The 12,074-nt window shown below is 34.9% G+C and overlaps 1 protein-coding gene across 1 annotated transcript in view; it reads right to left on the minus strand.

The window, feature by feature from the left end:
• LOC138702265 (glutamine-rich protein 2-like) overlaps positions 1-11,399 on the minus strand; it is a 33,104-nt gene extending 21,705 nt beyond the window's left edge. Inside the window, exons 1-4 of the mRNA XM_069829847.1 lie at positions 11,331-11,399; positions 9,051-9,164; positions 5,924-6,262; positions 1,733-1,897 (exon numbers count right to left, since the gene is read on the minus strand). Of these exons, the coding sequence (XP_069685948.1) occupies positions 1,733-1,897; positions 5,924-6,262; positions 9,051-9,164; positions 11,331-11,399 (687 nt within the window). The remainder of the gene's footprint in view (positions 1-1,732; positions 1,898-5,923; positions 6,263-9,050; positions 9,165-11,330) is intronic.
• Between the last annotated feature and the right edge of the window lie 675 nt (positions 11,400-12,074).

Consider the following 12,074-nt stretch of genomic DNA (forward strand, 5'->3'; position numbering starts at 1 on the left):
CCCCAGGTCTTTCTGCTTGTGAGTTCTTTTTATGGGGATTTCTGAAAAGCAGAATGTTTGCACGTCGTCCTCACTACATTAATTAACGAAAGCTTAATATTCGTGAAGAGATGTTGTAAAGGCTCAATGAGGAACTTGTTTTCGCGGATGTAGAAATGCGTACGCAGAGAAGATGGCCAGCTACAATATGTAATTTTCAAGAAATGGCTTTGCCGTTAGGTAAATGATAAATGATGTAGTTATATCATTTCAACAGCCATAGTCTTACGAAAGTTCGATGTACTTAAAGTAGCATTACACAGTTATTAGAATCTCTCGTTACTGCGCGCCATTTTATTGATGTAGGGGAGAGTCGGGTAGTATCGGACATCGAGTAATATCGGACAGTGCATTTCTTTCATCTACCACCATATGGTAGTACCTGAATGACATGGTTACGTTTCTCTATGCGACATCACAGAAGCGTGACCATGTCAATCAGGTACTATCATCGTGTGGTAGATGAAAGAAACTCACTGTCCGATATTACCCGATGTCCGATACTACCCGACTCTCCCCTAAATTGAATTTTTTTAATAACCGACTGCGTGTCTTGTTATTTTAGTGTTCTTTAGTTGTCACTCGCTTGACATGTACAAAAAATTTATTTGTTTTTAATAATTTATTGTGTAGATACAATGCTGTAGTTGAGGAAAAATTTTAGGGGGTACTGTTGAAATCTCCTTGGTCAGACTAGACTCTGTATGGACTCGTACTGCACTTCTTGTCCAAGGTTACTTCTTAATCATGCAGTTTCCTCTGCAGACCTCCTTCCAGATTGCAGTCACAATTACATATAAGGCAAGAAATTAAACGCTGGCATTGGTGGCCCAACACTTCTTAGGAACATAAACCTAACAACTCTTTTACTAGAAGAGTATTCTTTTTCTTAGTTCATTACAGTAATGCTCATTCATATTCTTTAGTTGAAATTGGAATAGAATCTAGCCTCTAATATGTAACTGGACTCAAGATTCATGAACGCACGAAAAGTAACAATATTTCCCTCCTCTAGCAAACATTATGTCTAAGCGAATTTTAAAATTAGTGAATCAGTGCAGCAGAATTATTGAGGGGCCACATCACAAAATTAGTGTTATGCGAAGGCATCTATGCAATTTTTTAAATTAGCGAATCAGTGTAGCAGATTTCTTGAAGCGCTATGCCATGAAATTAGTGTTAATTACTTAGGTATATAAATACGACGGCGGTATGCAAACTTGAAATTAAATAATCACAACTACTCCCGAAGTGCCAGACCATGTTTTTCGATAAAACAACGAATGGACAAGCGTTTAAGAAAAGAATATGAGATATCAGCCGCTAGTTTTATGCCATATACTATATCAAAATCAAAATGTTTTTCAAATAGCTAACATCCTGCATTTAAAAGTCTATTAAAGATTATTTAAACATAATTAATTTATATTTTCTGTCTATTTTATTTTTCGGTACGGTAACAGCGAGTTTTTATTTTAGATGGGCCGGTACGCCGTACCAACTACAGCACTGTATAGATACCTTATTAATACACTCTTGTTCTGCAGCATCCTTCCGCTTAGTATGTGTATGAAATTACATTAATTGTTTTAATCATTGACTATGCTATACTTTTTAACGCAGATACTCTTCTCCAACATTTATATGCTAAATAAGTTAATAATAATTTTACTAATTTTTTAAATTAATATACCTTGTTGACGCAATCCTCCGCAGCATCCATGCGTTTGGTGATATTCATGATCTGCCACATGTCGTTTACTGGGGTGGTCTGTGAGCTGGACCTTGTGCGGTTAATGAGCTCCTCGTTACTTGGAATGGACTGCATGTCCTGCACTTGCTTCTCCAGATGACTCATCTTCAACAACAAAACTTAGTGCAGAGTTATGCTTGCCTTATTTAAACAATTACTTAAAAATAAATTTACAATTATTTAGACTGTTTCATTCAGAAAATGTCATCCCTTCAGCCAATTATTATTCTTTCAGACTGTGTAATTTATTAGAACAATCATTCTTTGGTTAGTCAGTCTGTTTGTTTGTTGTCCATTTTATTAGTTGTAAAGTTTTACGGTTGTAGCATAGGATTTTCACATTGATAACCCGGGTTCGAATCCCGGTTGGTTCAAGTGAAATTTGTGAACAAAGACTGTGCATGGGGATAGATTTTTGCGTTATACTCTCGTTCCCCTACCGGCATGCATCCCACTGTTGCTTCAACAACAATTCAACGTCAATAATAATAATAATAATAATAATAATAATAATAATGATAATAATAGACGCTAATAATAATAATAATAATAATAATAATCATCATCATAATCATACATATCTTTAAGAAGAGGGAAAAAGACTGCAGTAATTTCGAGAAATATCACTTTTGTTGACGTAGAAAATGTTGTCCAATATTCTTTTGAGAAGATTAACTCTATAATAATAATAATAATAATAATAATAATGATTTATTTTAGCTGGCAGAGTTAAGGCCGTAAGGCCTTCTCTTCCACACAACCAGCAAAAAGTGTATATACATATGCATGAACTTACAAAGAATTCAACGATTTGATTTAGATGAGAGTTACATGTATACAAGAGTTATTTACGAATTAAACAACAAAATACTATGAACTATTAATTAAACACTGAAATAAACTGGGTAGCAGAATTAAACTAAAATACATAGAATGTTAATATATTTCAAATTATATTAGATAATAGAAAGAGATTATTATGAGACAATTTTGAAAATGCAGCACAATCAGGATGATGTCTAAAGAAAAAAAGCAACAGTGTAGTCAGTAATATTTTAAATCAGTATGATTGGAGTGAAATGCTAATAAGGTTATCTATACATACGTAGATGAAATTATTGGGAATCATAAATGTGGTTTTAGGCGTAATAGATAGACTATTGATTAGATTTTTTTTTTGTATTCAACAGATACTGGAGAATAAATTAGAGTATAAGGGCACAGTACATCAGTTATTTATAAATTTAAAAAAGGCATAGCTCCTATGACTCGATTAAGAGAGAAGTTGTATATAATATTCTTATTGAATTTGGTATTCCCACGAAGCTAGTTCGAATCCCGGTCGGGGCAAGTTACCTGGTTGAGGTTTTTTCCAGGGTTTTCCCTCAACCCAATACGAGCAAATGCTGGGTAACTTTCGGTGTTGGACCCCGGACTCATTTCACCGGCATTATCACCTTCATTTCATTCAGACGCTAAATAACCTAGATGTTGATACAGCGTCGTAAAATAACCCAATAAAATAAAAAAATAAATAAAATGTATCTCGGTGAAACGTAAACAGAGTCTGTATAGACCAGTTTCTGTCTGTCGATTTTCCAATTCACTGCGGGCTAAAGCAAGGAGATGTACTATTACCTTTACTTTTTAACTTCGCTCTAGAATATGCCGTTAGGGAAGTCTAGGATAACAGAGAGGGTTTGGATTTGAACGGGTTACATCAGCTGCTTCTTTTTATGTGAATGACGTGAATATGTTAGGAGAAAATCCACAAACAATTAAGGAAAACACGGGAATTTTACTTGAAGCAAGTAATGAGATAGTAAATACCGAAAAAAGCAAAGTACATGATTATGTCTCGTGACCAGAACATAGTACGAAATATAAATATAAAAATTGAAAATATATACATTAAAGAGGTGGAAAAATTAAAATACCTTGAAGCAACAGTAACAAATATAAATGACACTCGAGATGAAATTAAACGCAAAATAAATATAGGAAATGCCTGCTATTATTCGGTCGAGAAGTTTTTGTCATCTAGTCTGCTTTAAAAAAAACTGAAAGTTAGAATTTATAAAACAGTTATATTACCAGTTATTCTGTATAGTTGGGAAACTTGGATTCTCACTTTGAGAGTGGAGGGTGTTCGAGCTAAGGGTGTTAGGAAAATATTTGGGGCTAAGAAGGATGAAGTTACAGGAGAATGGAGAAACTTACACAATGCAGAACTTTACGCATTGTATTCTTCATCTTACATAATAAGACGTTTGAAATGGGCAGAGCATGTAGCACATATGGGTGACTCCAGAAAAAAAAACCTTTGGGGAGGCCGAGACGTAGATGGGGGGATAATATTAAATTGGATCTGAGGAAGATGGGTTTTGATGGTAGGGACTGATTAATTAATCTTGCTCAGGATAGAGACAGATGACGGGCTTATGTGAGGGTGGCAATGAACCTCCGGATTCTCTAAAAGTCACTTGAAGCGGTGAGATCAATAACCATTCAAGTCCACTTTTGGCCATTAATTTTTTGCAAATTTGAAATTAAATTTAGGATATTCCCACAAGTGTTACGACTTTAAAAGTTGGTGTACTACTTTGTCTTGATCTCTAAAACAACCAGAAATATAATAATAATAATAATAATAATAATAATAATAATAATAATAATAATAATAATAATGATAATAATAATCCGTGGCGCTACAGCCCTTGAAGGGCCTAGACCGACCAGCCGGCTGCTGGCCTCACGCCCACATGCCGAAACAGAGGTGGACGAACATCCAACCAGAATGGAGGTATCGTGTGGTTAGCACGATGATCCCCCCAGCCGTTATAGCTGGTATTCGCAACCGGATTTCGCTACCTATCGTAGCTCCCCAAGTGCATCACGATGCTGGGTGGGCACCGGTCCCATACACTGGCCGAAATTTCATGAGAAAATTTCTTCCCCCATGAGGACTCGAACCAGCGCGCATTCCGTAACGCGGGTCCTAGGCGGGATGCCTTAGACCGCGACGCCACGGCGCGGGACACCAGAAATATTACGTGCAAAAAATTATAATTTATTAGGTAAGAAATAAAAAAAAAGTTTTTTGCATTTTTCTCGAAACTTGTGTAAATGGACTTGAATGGTTATTGATCTCATCGCTTCAATTGTAAGTAATAATAAGCGTAATATCATCTACGGTGCTATGTAGTTCGCCCCTTTTGGTTCACGGAGTGCAACGGTTTAATTATATTAAGATTATGAATTTGTATCTTAACTGCAATAGAATCTATTTTTCGTTATATCAAGCGCCAAATATGAAATATGAAGTTCCAATGTCTTTATAATTAGTTGAAAATAATCAGCTCAAAGCGGTGGAAAAAATAACTACAGCTTCGGCGCGTCATTCATAGCTGGGGACGGTTTCGACGAATAACTCAACTTATGTACCTGTCATTGGAAGGAAGTAAATAAATACATAACACTTAGGAATCATAATAAGATAAAATATTATTCCAGTACAAATGTTTTAAGTGCGTTATTGCAGAATCAAGGACAATTTTGAAAGAGAGAGAGAGAGAGAGAGAGAGAGAGAGAGAGAGAGAGAGACTAATTCGATTTTTCCTATTTCTGATATACTGTTAATGGACTTAATAAATGTGGATTGCATATTATTTTAGACCGTAGTCTAAAATTAATTAAAATAGTAAAGATCAATTTCTTTCGTAATTAAAAATTATTGCCATAAGAAACATTTGCATGTCGTTGCTTGGGCACTATGTAGCTTCTCTTGTCTAAAAAGGTTCCCTTTGTAATCATTTTACTTATCGCATCATTACAGCACTGTTTTTCTTCCGTTTGTATTGCAACCAGCAACATGTGGTACCGGTACTGTCAATTTACGAGACATGTCAACAACATCATAAATACGAGAAAAAATCGTCTAACAGATATTTTATTTACTATCAGTTTTGTCATCTAAATAAATAATATTAATATTACATCTACGAAAATAAATAATTTGAAGATAAACCTTATCTCAGTCCAACAAATTCTGCCATTGTTAGGTTCGGTCAGTCGGTCATTCATCAGCTGGTCGGACAGACTGTGAATAGATGAATGAGTAAATATGCCTACCTTTTTGTTCACTTTCTCTATATCTTCCTGGGAAACCTCTATCTTGGGTTTTTCCTTATCCACTTGTCTATCTATCACTTTTCCTTGCTTGTCTTTGTCACCGGCTTGTTCAACGAGTATTACACTTCCTGCAGGCTCAATTTCTCCACTTTCTTCCTGTTTCTGTTCTGTTTTTGCCTCTTGAACTGCCTCACTTGTTGGTTTTTCCTTATGTTTCTTTTCAGGTTTCTTCGTATCTTTGGACGATATTTTTGTTATATTTCCTTCACTGTCTTCGATGTTAAGTATGTACTCTGATAGCTTTAGTGTTGGTGAAGATGGAGCACTTTTCATAACTGTCTGTAAATTAGAGAATTGAATTAGAGAAACTATAGACTATTGCGTGAGTACAGTTTCAAAAATTAATCCAGTTATAAGAGGGTCAGTCCAAAAATAATGCCAACATTTCTTTATTTATTTTTTATTCTACACCTTTGCAATTCATGGAGGTCATTAGATACATCCTTCCCGCTTGAATTCAAATTTAGTTTAAGTCGTTCCTGTGAGTGGCGCCATGATAGCACTCCTTCTCCTCCGTGGATCAGTGCTGTCACTTAATCATCCCTCAATTTAACCCACTTTAACTTTGTCACAATCCTCTCCAGCTGGCCTTTTGGTCCAGGGAAAATACTCGCCTTGATTTACACGGACCTTCCATGTACTTTGGTACGGAAAAATAGTCGTCTTTAGTGACTGTAAAGTGCAGTAGCGGCCCGCGGTTACAAAGGTTGGCAGTTCTGCATGAAAAATAGTGTATTTAGCAAACGCATGCTGTTTATTGCATCTAAATCGGATAACGCGTGTAATTACAGCCCCTTCTCAAAGTTGACTGTGCATCCGGAATTGTATTCCAACCGTCCGTGCGCTACACTCTCCCACCTGGTACAACTAGTCACGTAGTGGAGATGTGCCCCATAAGCTTTTCTAGTTTTTTAAAGTCAAATTAACTAAATCCTTCACTCCGGTGTTTGTCAATGTATTTTCTCCTCTAAACAGAATACACGGGTGGGGGAGAAAGCGTTTTCATGAGCGCAGCAAAAAACCAATCGTTTCCATTACACATTTAGGTATTAAAATGACTAGTAGGCTACATGATTTCCTCGACTTTTTCCAGAAATTTCAATATTTAAATTTTGTGTAGGACGTAAATTTCTTAAGTTAACATGCAATTTCTTTTTTAATTTCGAAAAGGGTTGGTCGATTAGGTTTTCATTTCATTCATTTTTAATCTATACTAATAATAAATCTGTAGCCGAAATTTTTCTGGTAATTTTCGATTTTCCAAAAATAATTGGTCCTAACATATATAATTGACCACCCTGAAACCGAAAATCGCTTTTTTGAAATTTTTGTTTGTATGTCTGTCTGTCTGTCTGTCTGTATGTTTGTTACCTTTTCACGCGATAATGGCTGAACGGATTTCGATGAAAATTGGAATATAAATTAAGTTCGTTGTAACTTAGATTTTAGGCTATATGGTATTCAAAATACATTATTTAAAAGGGGGGTTATAAGGGGGCCTGAATTAAATAAATCGAAATATCTCGCTTATTATTGATTTTTGTGAAAAATGTTACATAACAAAAGTTTCTTTAAAAATAATTTACGATAAGTTTTATTCCTTGGAAAATTTTGATAGGACTAATATTTAATGAGATAAATGAGTTTTAAAATTAAAATAACTGCTATCTAAGGCCGTGTAATGAATTAAAAAACAAATGACTTCGTCTATAAGGGGCCTTGGACAGCAACAATCGAAAGCTATGAAAGATAGCCTACAGATAATGTTTCTGTGTTTGTATGAAGTAATATCGGAAGCTAAATTAACCTATTTGTATAATTAATTATTAATTCACCATTGGAAAGTGTAGTTTCTCTAGATGGACATAATGCTATAATGTTATTACAGTAACTTCTGAGTGAATCGAGGACAGGTAAGATTAAAATAGCTTCTTATGCACAGAAAACTTGATAAGCTATTCTGTACATTCGTTTCCTGTATTTCCTAAAATAATTTTTATGACCAAATGAGTGGTGTCTGGATCAAAATGATCGCATTTTAATTATGCAAATACAATTTAAATTAAGGAACATAATAAACGATTTATCCTTATATCAAACACGAATGTTCCCTGGATCAAATGTCCTAATTTAATTATGTAATTACTTTATATTTATTTCTAACGGGTGCAGCGGAGCGCACGGGTACGGCTAGTATAAAATATTTCCTTAGACATACTGACTAATCACATCACATCACCGACAGTACTATAATACTCTGGAACTGTAATGATATACAGTAGTCCAGAAGCCTACGTGTTCTAACGCAAGTCATAAAGAGAGGAGGGTGTTGACGGTTCTTTTGTATATTCGGAGAGAGCTGCTTCGGTTGCAGCTCTAATGCAGTCTTATGGGACGGTGAAGAAAACGAGTTTTCTGCTGCCGACTACCCTACGTTGAGCTTCAGGAACTGCCGATCACAGATCCGAAAAGTACACTACAGCTAAAATTCTCGAGCAGTTCAAGGCTCCTACAGACAGTAAAATCTCGAATCGAAGGAGAATGAATTGGAAAAATAAATGAAACAATGAACTAGATTACATAAAAGCACGTTTTATATTTTTAATTTTTTTCAGGTCCATTTAAATGGCGGTTCTGCAGCTCTGCAGTTCTTATTGTAGAGCCGCCCCTGGTAAAGTGTAAACTGTATGGAAAGATATTGAGCAGTGCCTGCTTCTTATTGGATATGCTACCAAACGTTTTTTGTTTCGCGAGTCGCAGCGTTCAAAAAATCAAAGAATAACGGACTTTCTTTGTTCTTAACAAAATAGGAAATTTGATAAGAGAGGAAAATTTTGACTTGCGATTTTGCGCGAAATTCTCTCAGTAAGGAAGGAATTCATTTATATATCGTAATTTTAGGACGTGTGTCTTTCAGCTTTATTTTCATGCCGGAAGGTGCTACGGTAACTTATGCTAATTACACCTAAACCTGAGATACTCTATAACTGAGAATATCTATTTCAACAGGAGTGCTCTAGTTCCTTCCTATAAGATATTTTGAAATAAAATACACCATTTTATTTACCTTAATTCTGTCGTAATCTGATCCACGAAATTCTACTTGCGTCTTATCCAAGTTCATCTGTCGAATCATGACTTGAAGTAGTGTATGTAACACATTAAAGTTGACAGCACCAAGCTGTAAGAGTGATTAAAATATTATTTATAAGGAAACATGTGGAAGTATATAATTAAAATTACATTTTAAATAGTCTAACCAACAGGAACGGTTTTTATTGAGTGAGAAAGAAGTCTGAAATTAAGTTTTTGTCTTCCCTAGTTAAAAAAATCTTTAGTATGTTGTCTAAAAAGGGGGGAGAAAAACTGGAATGAATTCTTATACTTACTGTTTATGGTAGGCTACTATTCATATTTTGTTTGTTACAAAATAAGTACAGGTGAAAAGCTATGAAGTTTGAACAAGACATGCTAAAAATACTTTTCCTGGAACCGTCATTAGTGAACAAATACAGGGTTGTTTTCGATTTCAGATAACGAATTTGAATGCCATCATGTGCGTCAGGAGTCACACGACAGCTGAACTGTGGTGCGAGGTGACAGACCAGTAGTGAGTTATCTCATAGTCAGAGTGCACGGCGACTCACAGAAGAAATGCCCAAGAAAATCGAACCTTTTTGGGAGGGGTATATAACAGCTCTCTCCAATGCCAAGTACGGTTAACTGAAAATAAAAGAAACTTGCAATGAACGAGGTTTCGTTATTTTCAAGAAAGGCATCTTCTGTGTACTTAATAAGATTGGTAAAGCACGAATGGAATTAATTTGTATCATCTTGTGGGGTGCGGCGACTTGTGACGGGGGTGGATTTGCTTGCTTTTTCCACTCTGGAATTAAACCCATCTGAGCTTTTCCAGTCCTATTAGGTACACACAAGATGCCTTTCTTGGAAATAACGAAACCACGTTTTTTGCAGGCTCCTATGATTTTCACGTACAGTACAGTACAGTAAGTACAGTTGTACTTGGCATCGGAAAGGGTTGTTATGTACTCCTCCCGAAAAGGCTCGATTTTCTTGGGCATTGCTACTGTGATACACCGTGCACTCTGATTATGAAATCACTCACTACTGGTCTGTCACCTCTCGCCGCAATTCAGCTATCGGTATGATTCCTGACATCATTCAAATTCGTTATCAGAGATCGGAAACAATCCTGTAGAGATAAGATATTTAGCCCTAAACTTTTAAAATATAGTCATAGGTAATCGCTCTTTTAATGCAAAATATCATGCTGTTTGGGCTTAAATGTTTTTTGCATTACTAGAGATAAATTTTTTTTCCCGAAGGAAGCCTTGGTAAAGATTCCTTATGTCCTTACAAATCTATAGTACCATAGGCCTACTTGATCAGAATTGAAGTAGTGAGCCTGGACTGTAATGATGAACGTAGAAAACCACTAGACCACTATAATTTTATTCTGATGGTATAATTTATTTTCTAATATGTAGAATACACAAATAAGAATTAAATAATTGTTTTCTTAATTGTAGAATAGAAAGAATAAAATAAAACATTATGGAACTTGGAATAATTTTGTTAAGGCTATGCCAAGTTACTCAAATTGAAAATTGGAAGAAAAAAAAAATAATAATAATAAATAAATAATAATTGGTACTTATATCTACTGATTGAATATGCATTTGATTTTCTACATAAACATTTTTTTCCGAAGGCTTTACAGCCCATTGGGCCTTGACCTATTTCCTAAGAAGTTCTGGAAGCTGAATATTAGACATCCAAATGATGGAACTCTCGGTATGGGAGGTCAACACGACAGCTGGCCTCCATTTATGACAACACAGAACACATTAATAACTGACACACATCCATGCCTGGCCGGGACTCAAACCCACTGTCATAGCCTTTCCACAACATAAAAGCTGCATTCCTTAACCAAAGCTGCTGTCACGAATGACACATTAACATTATATCATTTAATTAGTGATTTAAGGCTGCACTAACTAAATGCAATTAACTATAGATAGAATTTGAGACTCTGGAAAGCTTAACTGAACTTTCGTTGGTATTTACACAGAATTGAAATAAAGAAGAATTACTCATCATTTGTTTGTACTAAATAACTTTTTTACTCCATGTTGTAAATTTAATGTAGTATTATACTTCCGAAGAAAGCCTTCAAAATGTCCTACTGAAATAAGATGCTTTCCATCTCTCGTGAACAAAGAAAATTGAATTAGACTTTAAATATTTCTTTCGTAACATGTTTAAAATTTTGTGCAACTTTATGACATTATAATAAAAAGAATATAATGTGACTGGAGATTACCTCTGGAGAGCCCAGAGCTAGGTCAGCTAAATGCGACAGAGTGATGATAATACTTGATTCTTTCTCCATCTTTGTATTTTTGTTAAATTAATGGCATACTACACAGGATCCATTAAGACAAAGATCTTCTGCATTAGTACTCTATTTACATAAGTATTTGTCTTAGTCTGTTTACAAAGAACTATTTCTTGTGGTGTTCTTCTAAAATTACTTGTTTCTATGACAATGAGGAACATTTTCTGAAATAATGAACTTTTAATAATAATCAAGTTACAATGTTTGCAATCTATGTTCATTCATACATAGTAAGTTAGAACCTTTGCTAAAATATAATGACACCTCATCTTTTAAAATGTGTCTTACATATTTAAAATATACTCGAATTCTGCAATACCAGTATTCTTCTTTCTTATGAGAGAAGAAACAGTGTTCAGTGAAGCATTGTAGATTCTTTAATTCTAAAAATAATGTTTAATTTGAATGAAAAAGATTTAAAAACGAAGACATACTAGATGAACTCTGAAAAGCATATAGATTAGATATCTTGAAGACATCAGACTCATAGTAGAGCCTGTAAATGTGCGGATAAGTCTCTTTCATGCAGAATTATTAAATAAGATGTACGGAATTTAATGCCTAAATACATAATTTGCAGAATAGTGGAGCAAGTTAATTATTTTTTCTTTAATGTGTAGAAATTATCCAAGTTCCGTTCCCTATAGGTCTACAATAAGTTTTAGTGTG

Source organism: Periplaneta americana, chromosome 6, assembly GCF_040183065.1.
Source record: "Periplaneta americana isolate PAMFEO1 chromosome 6, P.americana_PAMFEO1_priV1, whole genome shotgun sequence".
Taxonomy (NCBI): domain Eukaryota; kingdom Metazoa; phylum Arthropoda; class Insecta; order Blattodea; family Blattidae; genus Periplaneta; species Periplaneta americana.